General features: G+C 39.7%; 1 protein-coding gene across 1 annotated transcript; it reads left to right on the forward strand.

Annotated features, from left to right (window-relative positions):
- Window positions 1–25,119, forward strand: sft2d1 (SFT2 domain containing 1). Its single transcript, XM_062058407.1, has 9 exons — window positions 1–135; window positions 202–279; window positions 2,583–2,669; window positions 3,951–4,036; window positions 6,441–6,522; window positions 6,774–6,809; window positions 6,896–6,954; window positions 23,207–23,236; window positions 24,945–25,119. Exons 2-9 carry the CDS (start codon window positions 214–216, stop codon window positions 24,982–24,984), a joined length of 486 nt encoding a protein of 161 aa, XP_061914391.1. The 5' UTR covers window positions 1–135; window positions 202–213; the 3' UTR covers window positions 24,985–25,119.
- Window positions 25,120–26,283: the final 1,164 nt, after the last annotated feature.

Consider the following 26,283-nt stretch of genomic DNA (forward strand, 5'->3'; position numbering starts at 1 on the left):
TTGTTACACATCTCTCAAACACTTTGTCCCCCAACTTCTACGTCATTACTGACTTTCAGACAGTCAGGAGTCAGCACAGGAAGCGAGATTCGGAGAGGCAGGAAGTCCCTCTTGCTTAAACTTCTGAACATAACTGTAAGTGTGCAGAAGTAAATACTGTGTATCTATTAGGATCACATTGACATATAAAACACTTAACAGCTCTGGGAGACGATGGACAAGCTTCGTCGAGTACTAAACGGCCGAGAAGAAAACGAAGAGTTGGGTCTTACGGCGCAGGTACTGTCAAGTTACGAAGCTAATGCTAACATGTCATCATGTATCCAAACAGTGCTATAGCAGTATATTTGCTAACGTTACACTTAACAGCCGTCTGTCAATAATTGAAATACTTTTCTTTTCCACTGGCATATAATAGAGTTGTCAAATTGTCAATTGACGCGTCTTTAGTCATACTTTGTGTCATTTGTCTTAGCGGTTGTCAATACAAGCAATGGCGTTTCCTTAACTTGCTTTCATTTCGATCTTCAGTACTGTTGTTTTGTTGCTTACATGCTATTGTTACATTTGTGTATTGATATTTATTACACGCTTTTCCAAGGAGCATGAATTAAGGTAAGATTCTCACATTACACTTAATTACTCAGTCCTGTTGAACTTGTATCAAAGAGAAGGTACATCTTGACTGCCTATTTCAGTAATGAAATGATTCAAATGATGCCAAATAGAAGACCAAATGCTAACATTCTCACTACATGAAGGTATTTTACAACATGTTGAGATGTTTATATCATACCTGGAGTCTATTTATCCAGATAATCTCCAGAATACTTCCCTAATTTGAGTATAGAGGAAGATACAGTAACTTTATGGTGATATATTATGCTGTCGTTTATTTATTTATTTTTACATTCAATTAAAACAAAAGCAGTGATGGACAACACAACTGTATTCTTTTAATTAATTTAAAGACATAATCTTGAGATGTGCGGGCAGCACGGTGGGGCAAGAGTTAGTGCATGTGCCTCACAATACGAAGGTCCTGAGTTCAATCCGGGCTCGGGATTGAACTGTGTGAAGTTTGCGTGTTCTCCCCGTGACTGCATGGGTTCCCTCCGGGTACTCCGGCTTCCTCCCACCTCCAAAGACATGCACCTGGGGATAGGTTGATTGGCAACACTAAATTGGCCCTACTGTGTGAATGTGAGTGTGAATGTTGTCTGTCTATCTGTGTTGGCCCTGCGATGAGGTGGAGACTTGTCCAGGGTGTACCCCGCCTTCCGCCCGAATGCAGCTGAGATAGGCTCCAGCGACCCCGAAAGGGACAAGCGGTAGAAAATGGATGGATGGAATCTTGAGATGTTTAGTAACATACCTGTAATCTATTTATCCAGATAATCTCCAGAATACTTCTAATTTTGTTCCTAACTCGCATCCCTAATTTGAGTATAAAGGAAGATAGAGTAACTTTTATGGTGATATAATATGCTGTCGTTTATTTATTTATTTTTTACATTCAATTAAAACAAAAGCAGTGATGGACAACACATCCTTTTAATTATTTACGTCAATTTAAGGACATAATCTTGAGATGTTTAATAACATACCTGTAACCTATTCATCCAGATAATCTCCAGAATACTTCTAATTTTGTATCTAACTCGCATCTCTAATTTGAGTATAAAGCAAGATACAGTAACTTTTATGGTGATATATTATGCTGTCGTTTATTTATTTATTTTTACATTCAATTAAAACAAAAGCAGTGATGGACAACACAACTCTGTATCCTTTTAATTATTTACGTCAATTTAAGGACATAATCTTGAGATGTTTAGTAACATACCTGTAATCTATTTATCCAGATAATCTCCAGAATACTTCTAATTTTGTATCTAACTCGCATCCTTAACTCGAGTATAAAGGAAGATACAGTAACTTTTATGGTGATATATTATGCTGTCGTTTATTTATTTATTTTTACATTCAGGTAGAATTACGTTTATGGTAAGTATTATAACTCATTTTTATCTTAATGTTTTGTTATCCCAATTAATGCATTACACTCAAATGGATCAACATAAGACACACACAGATGGACATGACAGGAAAGAACATGCCCTAGTTTATAAAGTATATTTTCCACAATTAGAGTTTGATCAAACTTCACATGAGCACAAATTGTAATCAGCCAGCAGTGGCCCCTCGGGATCGTTATGATTTAAGTCTGCACATATATTTGATACCAAATTGAAGAGGAAAGTGTGACAAACATGATAACAGTAGAAGTATAAACACATTTACACTGGCAATAAAGCCCTCATTTTCATTTAACTTGTTATGACACAATCAGTTTAACATATCCATGCAATGATACGTCTCCTGAATTGAGATACACCTCATGTTGCCTAACTGTCTTCCGAGTTCCGTGTGTGTTTGAAGGATCTTCTTAAAGTGTGTCCCGTTTCTTCAAGCCACACCAGCACTGTTGCAACATGTGTTAAAACACCAGATGGAAATCTGCAAGCCTCTGTGTAGGTCACTTGAGCTTGTCTTGTGACATCCTCCCATTGTTCTGATAGGTCCTCGATGCCACCTCGCTCAGCTACAGCACCAGGGTGAAATGGTTCGCCATATGCTTCGCCGGAGGCATCTTGTGCTCACTACTTGTGAGTGCTTCTTTCATATTTCATCAACTTGCCTTGTCTATATTTATGTACATACCCTGGAGATGCCATACTGACTGAATGGTATGGTCAGATCAGTTATATACAGTTGTGGTCAACAGTTTACATACACTTGTAAAGAACATAATGTCATGGCTGTCTTGAGTTTCCAATAATTTCTACAACTCTTATTTTTTTGTCATAGAGTGATTGGAGCACATACTTGTTTGTCACAAAAAACATTCATGAAGTTTGGTTCTTTTATAAATTTATTATGGGTCTACTGAAAATGTGACCAAATCTGCTGGGTCAAAAGTATACTTACAGCAATGTTAATATTTGGTTACATGTCCCTTGGCAAGTTTCACTGCAATAAGGCACTTTTTGTAGCCATCCACAAGCTTCTGGAAAGCTTCTGGTTGAATTTTTGACCACTCCTCTTGACAAAATTGGTGCAGTTCAGCTAAATTTGTTGGTTTTCTGACATGGACTTGTTTCTTCAGCATTGTCCATTGAGTGAAACCTCTTATCAGTCATCGAGAATCTTTGTCTCAGTGGGCAGAGGCACACTGCTAGCTTTCACAAATAGGATGCACGGACAGCGAGACTCGCTTGTTGCGACTTGCTGGTGAAAAGCGCAGCAAAGCCCATCAACACGAACAAACAAGTATGTCCAATTTGTTGGAAAGTGATGGCAACAAAAAACAAACCACCTGACCCAGTTTTTCCAACTGGAGAAAAAAATTGCACTTCAAGATGTACAATTTTTTATAACAGAGATTGAAAGTAATTGTATGTCTGTTTTCACTTATTTAAGATAATTAAAAGTTATTGACCTTCCAATTACAATGGTGGTAAAAAAATATAACTATATCAAAGTTAGGCACAATAAACTTTGATTTTTCATTAGCAGTTAGCAATGCGTTCAAAAGGAATACTGGCATTATTATTATTTTATATTATTAATACATTAGTGCTTAATTTGGTTTAAAATAATGCTGACAATAATACTGTTTATTGGCAATAATTTGTGTGACAATATATCATCCAGCAACATTTATTTATTGGACTCAAGTAATGATTAATTGAGGCATGGCCACCATTTAAAAATGGGCTTGTATACTGCACGTCATGCCCAGCAGCAAGTAACAGAGAACATTAGAATAGGATAATGATAATCTTTCATCTTCCTATCTGCTTTCATCACTCCTTCTAATGAATTGTGGACGTCTTTATTTTTTTCTGTAGCTGACAGATGCTCATTGCCATTTATTGACCATATAGGGTTCAGCACTACTGTTCATTCCCGGCAAGGGCATCAAACTCTTCGCCGTCTTCTACACATTGGGAAATGTTGCAGCGCTTTCCAGGTATGCAATATTCACCCGACATTTTTCCCTTGTACTGTTCATACATTTAACACAATAAAATACATTTCTGATGTTCAGTTCAGTTCAGTTTCAGTTTATTTCGAACATGCATACGATACAATGTAATGCATCACACAATTCCAGTTGTTTGATTACAGCACGTCCGAAAAGGAGTAGGAAGAAGCAGAGCTTATTTAATCCTACCCCTTTTCATACCATAGCAATTTTATCCAATTTCCTTGTTCTCTGTAACAGAACAGTGAACAAATAAATTATAAATACATATACCATAGTAAGTAAACAAATATTAAATATATAAATAATCTTTGTCTCAATATAAAAAGAAAAAAAAGGGTTCAAGAGGTTCATCATAATTCTTGTTCTGTGTACTCTGTGAACACTTGTAGTTTGAGCAGTCTCTTAAACTAAATCATATTGGTGCTATTTTTTATTTATTTCTTTTATTATTCCGTTCTATAATTTAATTCCACTTAGAGATATGCTAAAGGTTTGAAGTGTTGTACGAGCATACAAATGTTTTAAATTAGATTTTCCTCTAAGGTTATATTTCTCCTCTTTTTTTGAGAAGAATTGTTGTACATTCTTGGGTAGCAGGTTATAGTTTGCTTTATACATATCTTTAGCTGTTTGAAAATGCACCAAATCGTTGAATTTATTTATAATTGTGATTTAATAAATAAAGGGTTTGTATGTTCTCTATATCCAACGTTATGTATTATTCTAATTGATCTTTTTTGTAACACCGTTAGTGAATGAAGCGCACATCTGTAGTTGTTTCCCCATATTTCTACACAGTAACTCAGATATGGTAACACTAGCAAGCAGTAAAGAATATGAAGTGATTTTTGGTCTGGAATATGTTTTGCTTTATTCATTTGTGATGTGTTTCTTGCTACTTTATGTTGTATGTTTTTACATGAGATTTCCAATTAATTTTATCATCTTTATTATTACACCCAAACATTTGTTTTCTTTTACCCTTTTAATATTTACTCCGTCTATCTGTATTTGTGTTTGACTTTCTCTTCTACTGGTACCAAATAGCATTATTTTAGTTTTACTGAGATTCAAAGAGAGTCTGTTTTTGTCAAACCATCTTTTTAATTTGGTAATTTCTTCTGGTATGATTTGTATTATCTTCTGTGTGTTCTCTCCTGAACAAAATGCAGTTGGCAGCGCATGTTTGAGCCAATGCAAATAAAACATATAAAGATACCTTAGGTAGTAAAATATATAATGTTCAATAAGTACTGAAAGTAGTGACGAAAATATAGAAAACTAGTGAAAGATGCAATGAGGGTTTCTTCAGTGCTATAGAGTTGATTTACAAGTCAAAAGAGAAATTAAATTATACATGGCACAAATCTGTGTTTAGTTTAAGGCGCATTACTAGTGATGTACTGCTTTTCCAGTAAGTCCCAAATTGAAATTTAAAACATGTGCTTTTACTGTCGTGGTTTGCTGCCACTATGTTTGAAAAGCAGCCACTAACTAATATGTACATTTCTATTCAGTTGTCAAAGTTTAACTTGTCATTATATTCCATATAATTCTCTACTCATTTTTTTTAATCAATATGTAACGCATGATGCTCTGCTGTCATGTTTAAGTTCCATTCATTTCTTACTCGGTAATCAACACCTCACAGCAGCATATCATGCTGTCACGGTTTTTCGTATCGTATATCCACAAGGTTTAGACGCCACAATAAACTAGGTCAACCTCTGCTTTCATAGCCCAGGCTGCTAATCCTAAACAAGACACAGCCATAATGAAATAATTTGGACATGTTTATTGTCGTGTATAACTGTTATGTACTTTAAGGAAACTTGAGTTGAGATTTTGTCATTGTGTCATGGAAGACATCCTTCTGTTGATGTAGCAAATCATCTGCATAATATTACCACAAGCTCAGAATTGAAAGTTCACCAACAATTTACCACTTACAGTACAACACAAAACAATGTGTGGGTGTGCTTTGTAAGCGTAGTAGTAAAAACAGCCTGCATCAACTGGGCCTCTGTCGGGTCTCATCTAACAGACGTGACGTGACGCTCCACAGGCTCCATCTTCCCACTCACAGCTCAGTTGAGCACAGATCTGGTGCTTTGTCAGTGAGGGAAAGCTTCTGTCGGGTTACATTCACTGACGTCATCTAAGCATCAGAAAGCTTTGAATGTGTCTTTGGGGTGATGGGCATCAAATATTAATTGCAGCCTGCACAGTGTACATGTTCTTTATGCTGCCCACATTTATAAATGTGACATGAACACATAAATGTATTATTCAGTAATAAACATTTTATACCTCATTTGTCCTGATCGGAAATTAAAAGTTGGATATTTAAAGATAGCGCATAACCAGCTTGTTTTGTCTTCTTAAGCACCTGTTTCCTAATGGGACCACTAAAGCAACTGAAGCGCATGTTTGAGCCAACAAGACTTATAGCGACCGTCGTTATGTTGGTAAGAATATTATCACTGTTGGAACATTTTTTTTGTTTTTTGTTTTTCACTCAAATAACTTTTCTTTCAAAATAACTTTCTTGAGTTCTTTTTATGTGCTCTTACAAGGTTTTTAGGCTTTAGGTCAGCTATGTTTTTACTTTTACCAATAGACAAGCCTGAAACTAGTGCAGACTTTGTGAGCCTAGCTGCTTTGGCTTATTTTGCAAACATATAAAACATTAACATCTCTCATGTTCTCTTCCCCGCAGCTTTGTCTCGTCTTAACACTCTGTGCAGCGTTTTGGGTAAGTTGACAACAAGCTAAACAGTCTTGATTATTTTTTACATTTGTGTATTTACAAAGATTAAAATACAAGTTTATTTTTTACAGTGGGAAAAAAACATACTGGCCTTCGTTTTTTGTATTCTTCAGTTTCTGGCGTTGACATGGTAAGTGTTTAGGTCTGAGTACAGAATTCAGTACTTTCAGCTTAATGGCAAAGACTACTTCCTGACTAGGCAACACACCGTAGCCTATACAGCCGTCTAACGTCTTGGAATTTAGGTATCCCGAATGTCCGCTATTTAGCTGTATTTTGTTATTTTTGTATCTAAAGTGGTAGTTTTTTTTAGATTACCGTTCAAAACCGCTAACTTGGCCGCTCTCCGGCGCACGTGGCTAGCTGGCTGCAAAAGTCAAAGCTAGCTACGCTAGCCACTCAATAGGCCTAGTGCAGTCTGCGCTAACTGCCGTGTCCCTGCTGTCTAAATGTATCTTATTAGTCTGTTCTAACATATGGACAGGTCCCACTAGCAGGGACAACCGCTCTAGGAGAAGTGTGCATTGTTAGATGAAGTAGGCCTGGGCCGATAACAAATTTTTCTCAACAATATAGTGACTTACAAGTTATTGTAGAATAAACAATATTATTGCCATTATTTTTTTGAAACCAAATCAACCACTGATCTAATGAGAACACATAATAATAATGCATGTATATGCTTTCAAATGCAATTAACTTGTATTTTTGGTATATATTTTAACGTTGTATTTGGAATGTAGATTTTTAAATGTCAAAATTAAATAAAACAAATAAATACTAACCATAACCTATACTTTCTGTTAGCAAAATGTTGTACTTTAATAAAAATGAAATATTTTAAGGAGTGGGTGGGGAGGCCTCAAATATACTCAACCAAAACTAATAATAAGGCTAAATAAAGTATTGACAAAGTTGCACTTCAATATTGAACATGTAGGCAGAGGTAGAGTGGTACCTTTGAAAACAAAAAGTGCAGAGTAAAAATATAAATACTACAGGTCAATGCAGTAAAAAACTTGAGTCTGACTGATTCCGAGTGAGGAATACCAACATGACATGACAAAGTGACAAATGTTTGTCAAACGTTTGAAGCACTTTTCGAAATGTTAGTTTAATAAAAGTATTAAATGACAGCATGTCTTTGGCGATTTATTAAACCACACTTTCTGTGAGCGCACACTATTTTGTACTGTTTCGTTTGTATTGACGTGGCTTGTTCACCGAACGCCTCAGTGAGTGTGGACTGTTGGGTTGTTGTGTTTCAAGTGAGAGCAGGTTTGTCGTATTTGCGCAAATACTCGGTGTTGATAGGCTCATCTTTTTCCCCAGGTTTTAACTGAAATATTCACAAACTGGTGCAAAAGTATTTAGTTCTGTGATCAATTTGTTCATGTTTGGTACTACATGCTAACTTGTTGCACTGTGTGATGTGATGCTAGCGGGCCCGCATCGTCACACAAAGAGTCAAAGACACTTAATGGAGGACAAGAGAATTCACAACCTTTTCTTTTCGCTATGGCACAACCGCGTGTAGCTGCAAAAACCGACAGAAAGCGCGAATACTCTTGAAGCATGCACATAGCGATTTATCCATCCATTTTCTACCGATTATTCCCTTCGGGTTCGCGGGGGGCGCTGGAGCCTATCTCAGCTACAATCGGGCGGAAGGCGGGGTACACCCTGGACAAGTCGCCCCCTCATCGCAGGGCCAACACAGATAGACGGACAACATTCACATTCACACACACCCTAGGGTCAATTTAGTGTTGCCAATCAACCTATCCCCAGGTGCATGTCTTTGGAGGTGGGAGGAACCCACGCAGTCACGGGGAGGACATGCAAACTCCACACAGAAAGATCCCGACGCCGGGATTGAACTCACGACTACTCAGGACCTTCGTATTGTGAGGCAGACGCACTAACAACGCTGGAAAACTTACCGACTTCATTTTCATTTATCGTTTCTTAATTGACTTATCGGATATCGGCCCAAGCCTAAGATGAAGCCGTACTAGCGTTTATGCTGGCATTAGAGTGGTGGTGTTTTCGGAGCTAGCAAAGCTAGGCTAAGCTAGGCTAAGCTATCCTGTGTGTGAAGCGATGAAAAATCAGAGTGAATGCTTTGATTGATTAGTAGGGCGGTAAAGAGGATGAAAGTAGATGGAGAAAAGCAGGAGACGTTTGCTGTAACACACGTCCTGTTTCATAAATATATTACTGTTTACAAGTAGGCCCTGCGATGAGGTGGCGACTTGTCCAGGGTGTACCCCGCCTTTCGCCCGAATGCAGCTGAGATAGGCTCCAGCACCCCCCACGACCCCGAAGGACAAGCGGTAGAAAATGGATGGATGGATGGATGTTTACGAGTAGGTATTATGTCTCATGGTTTAATCATGATTTAAAATACTAAACCAAGGGTCTGCAACCTTTACTATCAAGAAACATTTTGTCGCCTCTTCCACTAAAGAAAAATAGTAAAGAGCCGCAAAACGTAACACAGCTTATAAACTTTAATAGTTTTCTTTTTTTATGTTTTATATTACAGGTAAAGCAATCCGTCCATGTGAAATGAACTATTTTTTCTTTTCTTGCTCTTTTTTTTGGCAAGTATTTATGGTTAGCTTACCCAAGGAATTGCACACTCGAGAAGCTGAACTGAACACACAGGCTTACGGTTTCTTTTACTTGCCGTCCTTGCACCTCAGCACTCAGCCTGTGCACATTCACAGCCTCAAAGACAGTCAGAAATTATACAACTCTTTAAAAATGCTAACTTTTGTTACTCTGGGGTTAATAAAAAAAATCACAACAGGCAGGTAGAAGAACCACGCGTGGCTCCAGAGCCGTGGGTTGCAGCCCTCCTGTATAACTAAAGCCACTAACATGTTCTAGATCTACTGCTGTACGGCCAAAGTTGACTAAAAAGCACTGTGAAGTGTCGTAGCGATAGGAATATTATATAGTGAAGTTACTTGAAAGGAGGGTCCGGCCGATAGTTGGACCTCAGATTCAAGAAGAGCAATGTGGATTCCTTCCTGGTCGTGGAACAACTGACCAGCTCTTTACTCTTGCGAAAATTCTGGATAAGGCCTGGGAGTATGGTGCTTTGTGGATTTGGAGAAGGCGTATGACCGGGTCCTCCGAGAGATCCTGTGGGAGGTGCTGAGGGAGTACGGGGTTAGATGGATCCTGCTGAGGGCCATCCGATCTCTGTATAACCAAAGCGAGAGTTGTGTCCGTGTGCTTGGATGTAGGTCGGATCCGTTTCCAGTGGGGGTTGGTCTCCGCCAGGGCTGCGTTCTGTCACCTATCCTGTTTGTGATTTTCATGGACAGGATTTCTAGGCAGAGTCGTGACCATGGCGGAGAGAGTATATGTCTCGGGGGGCTAAAGGTTGCGTCACTGCTGTTTGCAGATGACGTGGTCCTGATGGCACCATCGTTTCGTGACCTTCAGCTCTCACTGGATTGGTTCGCAGCCAAGTGTTCAGCGGCTGGCATGAGGATCAGCATCTTCAAATCTGAGGCCATGGTTCTCAGCAGGAACTCAGCGTGTAAGCATTTACAGTCCAGGTAGAGAACGAGACTCTGTCCCAGGTGGAGGGGTTTAAGTATCTCGGGGTCTTGTTCACGAGTGAGGGAAAGATGGAGAAGGAAATCAGCCGGAGAATCGGAGCAGCTGGGGCAGTATTGCAGTCTCTCTGCTGCACTGTTGTGACGAAACAAGAGCTGAGCCAGAAGGCAAAGCTCTCCGTCTACCGAGCTATCTACATTCCTACTCTCACCTATGGTCTTGAAGTGTGGGTCAAGCGGATACAAGCGGCCGAAATGAGTTTCCTCAGAAGGGTGGCTGGCATCTCCCTTAGAGATAGGGTGAGAAGTTCAGTCACCCGGGAGATACTCGGGAGTAGAGCTGCTGCTCCTTCGCTTAGAAAGGAGCCCGCTTAGGGATGCCTCACGACCGTCTCCCTAGGGAGGTCCTCGTTGCACATCCCACTGGGAGGAGACCCCAGGGCAGGCCAAGGACCAGATGAGGGGATTACATCTCCTCTCTGGCCTGGGAACGCTTCGGGATCCCCCAGGAGGAATTTCCTAATGTTGCTCTGGAGATGGAAGCTGTGGGTCTCTGCTGGAGCCGTTGTCCCCGCGACCCGATTACGGATAAGCGGTTGAAGATGGATGGAACTGTAGTTACCCGGTGTGGTCTGCAGAAGGCAGTGGCAGTCTTGCTGCAGTGTTAGACCTATTCTGGCAGCGAAGAAGAAATTAAGAAGCGTTGGAGGAGCTGTTCTCGCGAATGTGTGTCACGCTCTTGCCTGTTAGCTATACAGTGCTAGTTTTGTGAAAACAAATAAAAGGCTGAATTGTGCATGGTCATTCTGCCTTCTTCATATCGTCATCCCCGTTACCGTGTAATAATGAATGTAATGGCATGTAATAAAAAGCTTTTTATTACATGTAATAAAAAGCTTTTTATTACATGTAATAAAAAGGTTCATGTATAATAAAACAAACTTGTAGCAGATACTACGAATACAATCTTACATCTATGACTTTACTAAGTGATTCTCTAATTCAGAGGTCTGCAACCTGTGACTCTGGAGTCACATGTGGCTCTTCTGCCTTCTTGTTGTGGCTCCCTCAAATTTTTTTTTAACTCCAGAGTGAGAAAAGTTATCATTTTTAAAAAGAGTTCTATAATTTCCAACTGCCTGTGAGGCCGTAAATGCTTACAGGCCGAGTTCCTAGTCGCAAGTAAAAGAGACTGGAAGCCTGTGTGTTCAGTTCAGCTTCTCGAGTGTGCAACACCTTGGGTAGACTAACCATGAATATTTGCCAAAAAAGAAAACGAAATAGTTTAATTTCACATTGACAGATTGGTTTTCTTGTAAAATAAAACGTTGAAAACTTTTAGACGTTTATAAGCTGCTACGTTTTGCTGCTCTATACTATGTTTCTTTAGTGGAAGAGGTGGAAGAGGAGGCAAAATGTCTTTTGATAGTAAAGGTTGCAGACCCCTGCAGTAGTCGAGCAACATATTAGAGTTTTTACAATTACAATACTTGTTATCAAATATAGCCATCATATCTCATGTATTCATTATTGTTTTACCTCACTGGGATTCCTGTGAAATTGCATCTGCATGCAAAGTCAACTAATTAAAACTTCCCATTTTTAGAAGTGTAATGAGTCAAGATATAACAACTGGACAGCACAGTTATTATCAGCTCACTGTTAAATGTTAAATATAAAAACATATATTTTACAATATTATTGAACAAATGAACATTTATTAAAACATGAACAGTCCTGAAGATTGGTACCGTTGTAGACAGACATAGATTTCTAGGTACTGGTAATTGTTACCGTATTGGTTCAAATGTTAAAGGTACCCATCCCTATAAATGTGACTGTACTGAATCAGAATATAATGAAGTCATGTGTCTGAGAGGGAACTTTGTTTCTTGACCAGTTTTGAGAGTCATGTGAGTTAATTTGATTTAATTGCTTGTGCTTTTACACTAATGCGTAGTATGTCAGTAAACTGTTTTATATCGTCAGTATGCTTAACACTTAGCTTATATTTTATCTGATCCAGATATACGGCAATATTCAACACTATGGTGGAAATAAAATGATTTCCTATAGTTGGGCAGGAATGTTGGGAGGGAATGTTTGTTTAAGCCTTGCCTGATCGGTTGCCAGGTGGGTCAGCTTTGTTTTGGCCGGTCCTAGCAGGTAAATGACAGATGGGTTCTATCTAATTGTGCTGTTTATAGACCGGACAAAAACAGTACCAGCCTCTGTACTCCTTCTCCATTATCACTGTTACACACATCTCACCTCAACAATTGTGTGGGAATGTGTAGCTTTAACTGGTTCATTCACATTTAACACTCAACTTATTTCATGTATGTTACCTCACCTATAATGGAGTAGCACGGTCATGATTAAGTCCCATCTATACTAGGGCTGCGACAATGAATTGATCAATTAAATAAAAAAAATGCTTCACTTTATATTCTGGTGCTTTGAGTAATCATTTGAGTGTAACTAATACAAAATAAAAAAAATCCAAACCGCATGGAGTACCCAGAGTTTAAACACATTGACGTAGTATTTTTTTTTTCCAAATATTTTTATTGAATTTTGCAGACAATACAGCATGATGAATCATGGCAACAGCAAGTTGGAGTATCTGCACATTTTTCAATATGTAACATAATAAACCCCATCCCTTACAATACCCACCCACTTAATTCCCAGGTAATTGTCGCCTAGTGCCCACAACAAATATAGACACACATGAATATATGCAAACTTAGCTTCAATCTAACAAACTATATTGAGGTAGATAAAGAGTAAATAAGGTAAAATAAATAAATAAATAATACATAAGATATACAATAAAGTATAACGTAAAAGTAAATAAACACAAGGAATGAGGGGGGGGGGGGGGGGGGTCTTCAGCGGTCAGTTCTGTCTAAGTTGTGTTACCCGAATCGCTTGGGGTGATGTCAAGCTTGTCCCTAATAAGGTCCAGGAGGGGGCCCCAAGTTTTATGGAAAGATGCCACAGATCCTTTCTGCGAGAACCGAAGCTTCTCTAATTGCAGACACCGCAAGACATCTTGTATCCAACTGTTATGTATGTAAACTGTCCACCTGCGGAACGCCAAAAAGGGCAGTCAGCGGGCTGGGTGTTATTGTTCTATCAAGGGCCTGCCCGACAGTATCAAAAATAGCCGACCAAAAACTTGAGAGTTTTGGGCACGTCCAGAACATATGCAAATGGTCAGCTGGGGATTGTCTACAGCGGTTACAAGCGTCGCTATGGTTGGGGTATATTTTAGCCAGTCTAGCATTAGTGAAATGTGCTTTATGTAGTATCTTACATTGTATTAGGCCATGCCTAGCGCATATAGATGATGAATGCACCAGCCTCAAAGCCTCTCTCCACCGCCCGTCAGGTATAGGTGCCCCAAGGTCATGCTCCCAGGATTCTCTGGCAGGTGAAGTGTTGAGTGGATTCAGAAAGCAGATTTCATTATATATTACAGATATCAAACGTTGTTTGTCAGAGTCAAAGGAGAGAAACCGATCAATTTCTGCTTCTGGGGGGCGGTTGGGAAAATGAGGAAATTGTTTTTTAATAAAATGCCTTATTTGAAGGTATCGAAAGAAATGTGTATTAGGTATATTGTATCTTGTTGACAGAGAAGCGAACGAAGAGAACACTCCATCGTGGTACAGGTCGTTGAGGATTTTAAGGCCGTTAGTCGACCAGGTGCGAAACGCAGAATCAGAGCAGGCAGGGATAAAGGCGGGATTGTTAAAAATCGGAGCACCGCTGGAAGCTTTGTGCAAGCCATGATGTTTCCTAAATTGAGTCCAAATTTTAATAGTATTTTTAACAACTGGGTTTAGGGAGGTCCCCAATGAACATAAGGGTAGCTGTGAGCAAATCACCGCGTGCAGGGAACCATTAGACGATGCTACCTCTATGTGAGCCCAAGGTGGACAGGCGGCTGGGGAGTCGCAGCGGACCCAGTACAGAAGTTTATTAATATTGCAGGCCCAAAAATAATTTCTAAAGTTTGGAAGTGCTAGACCACCCTATGTCTTAGGGAGCTGTAGAATGGCTTTCCTAAGGCGGGCTGGCCTGTTTTGCCAAATGAAAGCAAGAAGTTGTTGATCAAGGCCAACAAAAAATGATTTGTTGAGACATATAGGGATGTGTTGAAAGAGATATAAAAATTTCGGAAGTAAAATCATTTTTATGAGGTTAATGCGGCCAACCAGGGATAGGGGGAGGGCAGCCCACCTGGACAAGTCCGATTTACATTTGTCTAACAGTGCTTGAAAGTTTTTACGAAACAGCTCTGTGGGAGAATTCGAGACAAACACGCCCAGATATTTAAAACCGTCCTCCGAGATCCTAAAGGGGAATTGTGAGCGCGGGAGTGACCTTGCCAAATTATTCACAAAAAATAGTTCGCTTTTCTGAATATTAAGTTTGTACCCTGACAAACGACCGAACTGATCTAGAATCGATAGTATATGGGGAAGCGAGGACGATGGGTCCGAAACGAACAACAGAAGATCATCTGCATATAGGGAGAGCTTATGAACCCGACCGAAACGAGTGATACCCTTAAATTCCTCCGAATTCTTAAGCCAAATAGCAAGCGGTTCAATGGCTATATTAAACAGCAAGGGTGAAAGCGGACATCCCTGCCGGGTCCCACGCTGGAGAGGGAAGTAAGCTGAACGGATGTCGTTAGTATGTACGGAGGCAAGCGGAGTCTCGTACAGGACTCTAACCCAAGAAATAAATTTAGGATCAAAACCAAATTTCTCCATAATAAAAAATAAATAGCCCCACTCCACCCTATCGAACGCCTTCTCCGCATCCAGCGCCACCACAACCTCCGGAGTATCAGATGGCGGAGTGAGAACTATGTTCAACAATCTTCTGGTATTGAAGAATGGATGTCTCCCCAGCATGAAGCCTGTCTGATCGGCCGAAATTATTGAGGGCATCACGGTTTGAAGACGCGTAGAGAGAACTTTCGCCAGAATCTTACAGTCCACGTTCAAAAGTGAGATCGGTCTGTAGTTACCACAAGAGGTAGCATCCCTGTCTTTCTTGAGAAGTAATGAAATGGAAGCCTCTGACAGAGTCCCTGGTAAGCGGCCGGCGTTGAAGGAAATATTGAACATTCTTGCTAAAATGGGGGATAACAGTAATGAGTAAGCCTTGTAAAATTCAACTGTGAAGCCATCAGGACCGGGCGACTTTCCATTTTGCATAGATCGAATTGCCTCCTGTATCTCTGACGAGGAAATGGGTCTACCCAGCTCCCTGGCAATGTTTACATCAATGCAAGGATATGTTAATGAATCGAGGGGGTTGGGGCAAATCGCGGAGATAGGAGAACATTCAGAAGTGTATAATTTAGTGTAAAATTCAGAAAAACACTTATTAATATCAACTGGATCACAAGTATAACTACCATCGGGTAGTTTAATTTTGGGAATCGACTGCGATGCGCAAGCAGCCCTGGCCCGTTGAGCTAAAAGTCGGCCGGCCTTGTCTCCATGTTCATAGAAGCATTGTTTGGATTGTCGCAGTTGTCTTTCTACTATGTGCGTCATAAGCAGGTCATGTTCCGAATGTAGCAGAATACGTTTTTTATACAGGGATGGAGATTTAGCAATTTCCGTCAGCCTAGCCCTCTCAGTCCTCCTCATCCTGGAAATATAAGCGATCACCTGTCCTCGGACAGTAGCCTTAAGTGCTTCCCACAAGATGCTATTTTCAATGTCAGGGGTGTCATTAAACTCAATATAGGTACGAATTTCTGTTTCAACAAAATCTTTGAACTTAATGTCCGAGAGCAAGTGAGAGCTGAACCTCCACATTGTGCGGCCGGTCACACCTTGCGGAAATTTAATGTCGACTGAGATTGGGTGGTAGTCGCATGCGCTAATACAATGCAAGAGATTGTTATCTATTAAAAAGAAATCAATACGGGAAAACGAATGGTGAACGTGTGAGAAGAATTAAAATGCCTTCCCATGCGGGTTCCTGAATCTCCAGGGATCTGAAAGTCCTACTTGGTTTGCATAAGATGACACAGCCTCTGCTGCTTTGGATAGTGTATTTCGAGTATGGGAGGATCGATCAAGAATCGCATCCTGGACTAAGTTAAAATCCCCGCATACGATTATGCGGTGGCTATCGACGTTGGGGATCCTAGCAAAAAGTCTAGTGAAAAAAGTGTCATCATCCCAGTTAGGTGCATACACAGAGACTAAAATTACGGGTGTGTTCTGTAACGTGCCCGAAACCACAACATAGCGACCTTCATTATCTTCTATAACGTCTGCTGGCTCAAACATAACACGCTTATGGATAATTATGGCCGAACCTCTAGCCCTAGCAGAAAATTTGGAATGGAATAAGTGGCTCATCCAAGACCTCTTAATACGGAGAATTTCTGATGTCTTCAGGTGTGTTTCTTGCAGAAACATAATGTCCCCTTTAAGATGCTGCAGCCGAGTTAAGACTTTACCAATTTTGACCGCGTTGTTCATGCCCTTGGTGTTCCAAGAGATGATACGCACTCCGCCACTCGTCATCCTACCAGCATCCGCCATCTATTAGACCCCAACAGTAAATCTGTGTGACACGCCTTAGACCCCACGGGGAGGGACGGGAGGGAGAGAGGGAAGACATAGCAGCAAAAAAATAAAAATAACAAAATAGTACAAAACACCAAACTAGTAATGACAGAAAGACACATTTCAACAAACCCCAACAGATTAGAATGCAATTACCCTTACTACCCACCCTAAATAAGAACCTTATCTGAGCTCTCTCGCTCTTACTTAGCCTAACTTGACTAATGTTAACTTCCGGAGTCTCCTCCCTTACAGTAGCAGTAATGAACTCCATAAAGCGAAATAAGAATTTAAAGTGAGCCTACTATCATGAGACGCATCCCAACCTGAGTGTATAGTAATATAGGAAATATTAATCCGAAATAAACAAACAAGGCACATACCCAAATGTACAGTGCACTGCACCAGTAGCTTTAGTGATGTTTTTTGGACCAAGGAGTGCCTCATAATGTGCATACGAATAACTAGGTCAGATTAAAACAAATTAGGATGCATAATCAAAATGTGTTACAAATAGCTTGGCCCCTCAGGAAAAAGAAGAAAGAACGCCCGGTATGGAGCGGAACAAACAAACAGACCAAAAATAGTTACGACCATCCATGTTGGAAATTATGTGACCACCGTTAGCCAGTGTGTAAATTGCAACACTCAAACATTGCTTCCTATTATGAACACACGTCTAAAATGGTGGTCAAGGCTTAGAACAGCAAAACAAACAAAGGACCACAATGTCCACAGTGAATGTAAAGTTATCATAAGTCAGGCCTCTGAAAAAGTTGGAACTTACAGTTTTTATTCCAGGAGCTGCACAGTCCTGGTGCAAATTGTTGTCATGTCCAGCCGTATTTTAGTGGTAAATAGCCGTCCAAGCCCATCAGGTACCTTGCGTGCGGATTGATGTCAAGAAGTCCTCAGCCTCTGTAACCGATCCGAGTCTCTTCTTACCACCATCCTTCGTTACTATGACAAGCCTGGCCGGGAACAGTAATGCTGGTCGTAGGCCCATTTGGTAGAGCTTCGGCATCACATCGCGGTATTTTTGGCGTTGTTCCACCACTTCAGGTGCCTAGTCCTCGAAGATGGCGACGGGGTACCCTCGGTATTGTAGCTTGCCTCTCCTGGCCCTGGCCTCGCGGATAATTCTCTCCTTCACCTGGTACTTGTGTAGCCGTATCAGAACGGGCCTCGGTCTCTGGTCTGGCTTCGGCTTGCTAGCGAGTGTTCGATGAGGCCGGTCGCACTCCGGCGGTGATTCAAAGAAATCCTCGTAAAAAATCTCCTTCAGTAGTTCCGCAAAAAAGGTAGTTGGACGTGGCCCCTCCACGGACTCTGGTATGCCGACCACTCGGATGTTGTTTCGCCGACTCCGGGATTCGAGGTCGCTAACTTTAGCACGTAGCTTAGCCTCGATGTCCGTTAGCTTAGCACATGTTGCTTCCAGTGCTAGCAGGCGTTCGTCTTGCAAAGTAGCATTTTCTTCGAGTGAGGTAATTTTCTGAGAGTGTTCAGAGACCTTGGTGTGTACCTTATCAATCTTTGTCTCGAGTGTAGAAATTGCTGTCCTGAAGTCCGTGGAGAGGGCCTGGCGGTGTTCTTCCAGAAGATTAGCTATAGTCGACATACTGACTTCACCGGCACCTCCGTCGGAAGAGCTAGGTCCGGCCCCGGTATTTCTGGCGTTCCGCTTCGTCGAGTGAGTTGGCATTTCTTGCCGGTTGCAACTCCGGAGTAATATATTCACCCGCTCGCTGGCTTTGTTTATGGAGTTTTAAAAGAGTGGCAATGTAAAAAGTTGTGGGAGGGAGACTCAACACGTGTCTACTCCATCTTGTCCAAACCGGAAGTCACATTGACGTAGTTTTGAAAAAAAAAGAATGAACGTCATGTTGAACAGAAAAATTGTTTATTTAAACAATTTTCCCTGAAGTACGCACTAAGGCTATAAAATGTTTTAGCCAATTACTCGATTTATTGAGCAAACTAATTAATAGATTACTCAATTGAGCAAGATAATCTATAGATTAAGTGATTAAGAAAATGATCGATAGCTGCAGGCCTAATCTGTAACAATGATCTGACTTTTTATTTCCAACAAGGATGAGCACAATCCATTTTAGACATTGGTAGACCTCAGATTTGTTCATCTGTAAAATGTTTTGGTCGCATATAAAATAATGGAACTTAAATGGGTGTTTATGTTGAATTCCAAATTGTATGGTTTTAAGGAAATTTTACTTTACAGTTTCCATGGTATTGCAAAAAATTTTGAAGGCTCTCAGTTTTAGCGTATTACACATATAACGACAAATGTAATACATTTCCGTTGAAACATTTAAGCAAAAACATATCTGTATAAGTAAATGATTGCTTATAAACATGTTCATAAACATGTTGATAAACGTCCATCCTCAGTCGGTATTGTTTTAGCTACTGCTAAATCACTAATCCTCGTCTCCATGGCGACAAATAAACTACGGTTTTTGCAACTATCATCCCTGCAGGACGATAGCTAAACATACTTCACAACACACTGTAGGAGGATACAATAGCTAACCACTAGCAGCAAGTTAGCGCTCCTGAATGTAAACAAATGCAATGGGTGGATCTACACAGACATCGAATGTAACGATACCAAGTACAAGAGTGTGTATAGTCGATACTACAATGATTACGTCAATATTTTTTATTGTCACAAAATCTTTTGTCTTTTATTGTTCATAAACAAATTAAATATGTCCCAGGACACAGGAGAATTTAGACCAATGTATGACCCTATAACTACCTGGTATTGGATTAATAACCAAATTTGTAGTATCACCCAGCAGGTATGTAAAATATCAAACAACAGAAGATTAAAAGTGATTATTATATTTTAACAGAAGTGTAGCTAGAACATGTGAAAAGAGAAAGTAAGCAGATATTAACAGTAAATGAACAAGTAGATTAATAATCCCATTTCTACCGCTTGTCCCTCATAATTGTGATAAAATAATAAAACCAGAAATGACACAATAGGTTACTGCATATGTCAACATCCTATTGGGAGCCTTTGTTTGCTTACTTACTACTAAAAGAGAACTTGTCTGGTACATTTACTATCTTATTTAATGCCAACATTCTTATTTGATTGCAATGAGAAATGTATGTTTATTGTATCATAAGGTTTTCTGTTAAAATAAAGCCAATAATGAAAAGTAACAAAATCCTTTTATGTACCGGTACCTAAATATTGGTATCGGGACAACCCTAATTTAGAGTATAATGAGGCATGACCATTAATACTTTGACTACTTGGGGTTCATTGGGGTTGAGGTCCTCCATAGCCGTCGACAAAAAAGCCTTGGTGTTGTGAATTTGAGCATGTCTTTGCTTGCATACTCCTTAATAAGCATATTTACACAATGTGTGACAAAGGATGTCAGTGAAATCCCCTGGGCAACTCGGAGGATAATAAAGAAAAGAGTGTTTCGGTATGACTGCCAGCGTCGTTGCGACCCACTATTGCACCTACGTAAGAAACATTCACTTCCGCTCTTGCCTGCGTTCCGGGAGCCGTCACCACGGCAACCACAAGTCACACATCCCAAGCTCATTCCTAACAGATTCTGGGGTAGAGAACACTCCCACGCAAGAGCCCAGCTGTCTGGATGAAGGTGGTTTTGCAAAAAGACGTCTGCACTGACCCACACACGGGGGTGGGCAAAGTTCAGACCTCAGGCTGAAATCTAAGACAGGATCACATGACACTAGACACAGTATGTGTGTGTGTGTGTGTGTGTGTGTGTGTGTGTGTGTGTGTGTGTGTGTGTGTGTGTGTGTGTGTGTGTGTGTGTGTGTGTGTGTGTGTGTGTGTGTGTGTGTGTGTGTGTGTGTGTGTGTGTGTGTGTGTGTGTGTGCAGTCTCTGCTGTTGGACAAATTAGATACCTTGGAAGGAGTTCATACTTAAGCCTATTTCCTTTATATGGTTAATTAAGATGCTGACAATGGCATAGGCTTGTAAAAATCAATTTTGTAAAGTTAGTCAATGCCTAACATGACAAGTTTCTTGTTAACTGACAATACACAATAACGCTGATCTACTGTTAATCATTCAACTACTGCAGATTCCTTTCATATTTCAGGTCTATTAGGTCTTTAATTGGGGAGCTCTCTAAGCTAGCCCTAAACTACTTTCTACACTCCAAGCTATCATGGCTTAATGTGTTAAGTCTTTGTTTTGAAATCTGTCTTTAATCATCAGCACAAAGATTAGTGTGCAGTTAACTCACGATTATGTTGCATTTAATCCCTTGTTGCATCACAGACCCTGTGGTTCAGTTAGAACTGTCTATTTTTTAATGTTTGCTTTTGTGTCTTGATTAACCTATTCTATATTACTACACACATGACATGCAGCTTTATAACATGGAAGTTAACGCTTGAGAGAAAATGTGTGTACTGTGATGTACAATACATTTATAACGTTATATAGGATATGAAACATGTTGTAAACTATGTCCTACATTTAATGGTCATTGCTTTCAGTGTTTTTATTTGCAGCGGTTGATTTGAGATTTTTTTGTGTTTTTTTGTAATTGATTGGTGTATTTTTGATGACATCCTGCCCACATTGACAAGGCATATCCGATCTCTCTGTTTATGGTGCTGTCATATTTGTATTTGTATTGGTAATAGTTTGTTTTGAACAGTCATACAGTTACAATATGGTGCATCATGTAGTTCCAATTTGTCATTGCAACATGTCCGAAAAGGAGTAGGAAAGAGCAGATCTTATTTCATCCTACCCCTTTTCCGTTTCATAGCAATTGCTAACACATGTGTTTGTTCACTTCCTGTTCTCAATCTGTAACACAAACAAATACAGAAATTATAAATGAATAATAAAGTTCTCGCGAATAAATTGTTGTAAATTGCAATTCACATAATGCGATACATAAAATTATCACCTTATTTGACCGGGTACATAGAGTTATCAGGATTCTACTTCTTTGTACTTTGTAAACAGTTTATTAAACTAGATCCTATTAGTACATTGTTTAACTTATTTGCTTAATCCATTGCATATTTTAGTTCCTCATATTGATATGCTAAAAGTTTTAAGTGTTGTAAAGTGCCTACAAATGTTTTAAGAAAATTTTTTCCCCAAGGTTACAGTATATTTCTTTTTTATTTTATAGAAGAATTGTTAAACATATTTGGCTAGCAGGTTATAGTTTTCTTTGTGCATAATTGTAGCTCTTTGTAACTGCACCAAATCATTGAATTGCAATATTTTTTATTTAAAATATAGTGTTTAGGTGTTCTTCGAAACCAACATTATATACAATCCTAACAGACCATTTGTAATTATTTTCCATATTTCTACACAAAGACTTAAAGAATAGCAGTAGAGCAACAAATTAATATTTATAGTAGAGATTATAGAATTATTTTTGGTCCAGAACATATTTAGCTTTGTTCATGATTGAACCATTTATTGCCATCTTGGGTTGTAATTTTTTTTATTTGAGATTTCCAGATCATTTTATCATCTATTATTACACCTAAAAAATATTTATTTTACCCTGTCAATCTGTTTTGAGTTTTTTCCCTACTGTTACTGAATAGCGTTATTTTAGCTTTACTGAGATTCAAGATTGTCTGTCAATCCATCTCTCTGTGTTAATTTTTTCTGTAATTACTTGTATTAGCTTCCATGTGCTCTCTCCTGAGCAACATGCGGTCATATCATCTGTATATAGTACTAACCTTAGGTTATTTGCAACTTTACATGTAATTTGTTTAGCGATTCAACTTTACATGCCATTTATATAGCGATTCAACAATTTTGGTCCCAGTATTGAACCCTGGGGTACATCTTAATATAATTCATAAAAATGTATTTAGAGCTGTTGACATCTGTTTTCGTAGCTTCAAGTATTGCTTCCTATTGATGATTCATATTGTCTTTTTAAGCACCTGATAGGCTGGAATTGGATTTGCGGACATCAAATTCCATGTGTTTTCTGCCTTTTTGCACTACCATGGGCCATATTCAAATAGTGCCACAGAGGAGCAAAACAATCTCAATTGCCTCTTGAACCATATGGTGCATAGTAAACCTATCCAAATTGCAGTCACTTGCCCTTATTGTGGTATCTTATCTTTTCTTGTCAACACCATTACTTAAACCTGCTGTTCTTTGTCTTTCAGGTACAGCATCTCTTACATTCCTTTTGCCAGGTAAGACATTTTTTTGGGGTCAAATCTGAAAACATACACTTTTCACTTGATCATTGGCTGCTGTCAAAGTCAAAACTGTTGCATCTCCCATGTTTTTATTCTAAATCTCTGAACCATAGAACCAGTGGGAAAACAACATGTTTTTATTTACTTCTAAAAATGTCTGTTTGCGTTCCCCATTTGGCTGTAATCCTCCTCCTCCCCCTCCCACCACCACTTAGTCCAACAAATGGCTGCTTGTTGTTTCACACTCTGTGACGTCATTTGCTTTATCCATACTATCAACATAAAATCCTTTTCACACAATAAAGCTCTGTCGGCCTCACTTACCCCTTCCAATGTGATAGGCCCCCCATCACTGTGATTAGTTTATCTTGAGAAGGTAAGATTTTGAATTATATATAGACACAAATACTCAAAATGATCCTTAATTCTCAATCTCATAATTACATAAATCTGCCTTCCGCATGGTAGTTACACAAGTCAACCTAACAATGAAAACTGAATGCTTTGAAAGCATTCTGCCACTAAACGCTAGATACTATCGCTCAGTTCACCTGTCACATTCCTCCTTGTGGTAAACCTCCCAGGCAAGCATGAGGTGCAATGTTGTTTTGCCAATCCAGATGTGAGCAGGATTATGTCTCGTTTTGGAAAGAGGACCTCCCCAACAAAGCCTGTGTGTTTTGGTGACCCTTTAATCCATCCTAACAGCTGAGAAACCTGCTATAACCTCCCCGTGGTTCCCCCTCCCCCAACCCAAACGCTGGCAACAAAACAAAGACCATCTCGCTCGCATGCAGCCGCTGCCAGAAACCAAATTCCTGAGGACAAAACTACTGAGGACTTAAATACGTTAATGTTTCCTGCTTTAAACCATGTTTCATTATTTGGGAGGTTAATACCACAATTATCTACAGCTATATATTTGCATTTATTGCTCAAACTGTGAATTGAGGACAGATACAACACCACATGGCAGGTGGATTTGATCCTTTAATGTATTTTACTGCGCTGCCTGCTCATAAGCTCCCTCACCTAAACACTGAGGTAATAAAGTATGTGTACTTCCCACAGTGCTTGGAGGCTATGGTTGCTCTACATTTTCATAAGAAATAAGGCAGTTCTCAGAGGTGCATTATTTAGTCATGAAGCTGTGAGGTGATGCAAAAAATAGCATCAAGAGAAAAAAACAACAACCTCAGGCCGTGAGGATGCTGGTATGCACAGCCAAAGTCTCCTTTCTTACACATTGACCTCCCCTCCCCCTAGCCAATGATTCCCCACACCCCCATTCTCCTTTTAACCTTGACGGGCTTCACACCTCCTCCACTGAAATGTAACTGTGGCTACAGCCAAAGTCTGCATAGCAACATACTCACGGCAAGACCACAAAATGAGGGAAAAAGAGATGGCAATGATGTGTGGTTGCCATGGTGATGACTCTTCTTGCATCATCGTTTAACAGAGAGAGCACCTAGCTGGGGAGCTCCACACCACGTCGAACACGTGGAGCTTCCCCGCCACAACACACTCTCTTATTCATGAGCAGCCCCTACACGAATTAAAGCGACGAACGGTGAAAGTGCTTTTTTGTCACTTTCCATTTTGTGTGCATGACTGTGTTTTGTCCTCTGGGATGTATGTTCAGTCGTAACTGTATCTCTTTATTAAGATTTGACCATTTCGTCTTTCCCACCCCCAACAGGGATGCTGTGATGAAATGCTTCACAACCTGTCTGAGCTAGGATTCAGGAGTCCACAAACTCATGTGAAGACTGGTCCTAATATGCAACTGCCAGAACAGTAACTCTGTAAAATATTGTTTTCTTTCCTTTTCCTTTTTTTACTTTAGCTCCTTACATTATACATAATGACATCTTGCTTTTTGAAGGTCTACTATATTATACTGAATGGTTTTATACATGATATAAGTGCCTTTTAATGCTTAATATATTGAAATATATCTTGATACATCAGAGTGCTAAATAATGTACCAAATACAATTTCACAAAATTTATAAATGATGTATTTATGTGCTTAACAGTCAATGGCATGTTTCTTTTAAATAGCATTTTGATCAGCACACGCTCAAATATGGGCAAAAATAATTTATTTCTCTGTCTTTAATATGAGCAGTTGATCTGTAAAGATGCTACAGACTAGTTTTTAATATAATGTAATTTCCCTTTGACATTTAAGACACTGCTTCAGTGATTCTGCACGGGCATCTTTGATGTCCTTGAGCTTAACAGTGTAAAAAAAAGCACCATATGTCTAGTCTGTGTGTATGTGAGCATACATTAGCCCCCTCCCCCAAACTGGCAAATTACATTAAAATAGAGTATTTTAAAATTTGATTTCCTGCCAGATGCAACAATGACCCGGTTAATTATGCTTTCCTGAGCAATGTGGTTTTGGCGTGACCTAATAACCCAACATAGCTTCCAACTGGATCCCTGCATTGCTTCAGCATGATGGCTTCTAGCCTTTGAGGATGGAGTTGTCATGACAACCTCTTCTAGGGGATTCATTACCTCAGCAGTGCAGATGTTCATATTATGGTGACGAGAAGGTGTGAATATGCGTTTGTCTTACACTGTTTGTGACTTTAAAGCTGTTATATTGCAGGAAGCCACAGTGCTCAGTTTCTTACTTTGTACCAATGTGCTTCGTGTTTTGCAAGCCCCCACATAGATTCATTAGGCCCTTGCAAAGTAGGATTATGGACAAAGTATCCCTTTTAGTACAACTTGTTCAAGTTACTTGTTAAATAACAAGCAAATCCCTCAGCACCATACCCTCTTTATGTAATCTGCGGGATCAAATAATGCTGTAGAATTAAGGGACGCCTGTTGTTTTTTTGTGATCAGTTTTCTTTTTGGATTAAAAGTTTGAGAACGTATCCTGACTTCGGCAATCTGCCAGTGTCCCAACTGTTTCCTGCAGCATTACGTTTAATGCAGAAGTCAGTGAGAAGCGGGATCACACACACACACACACACACACACACACACACACACACACACACACACACACACACACAC

Source organism: Entelurus aequoreus, linkage group LG09, assembly GCF_033978785.1.
Source record: "Entelurus aequoreus isolate RoL-2023_Sb linkage group LG09, RoL_Eaeq_v1.1, whole genome shotgun sequence".
Classification (NCBI taxonomy): Eukaryota; Metazoa; Chordata; class Actinopteri; order Syngnathiformes; family Syngnathidae; genus Entelurus; species Entelurus aequoreus.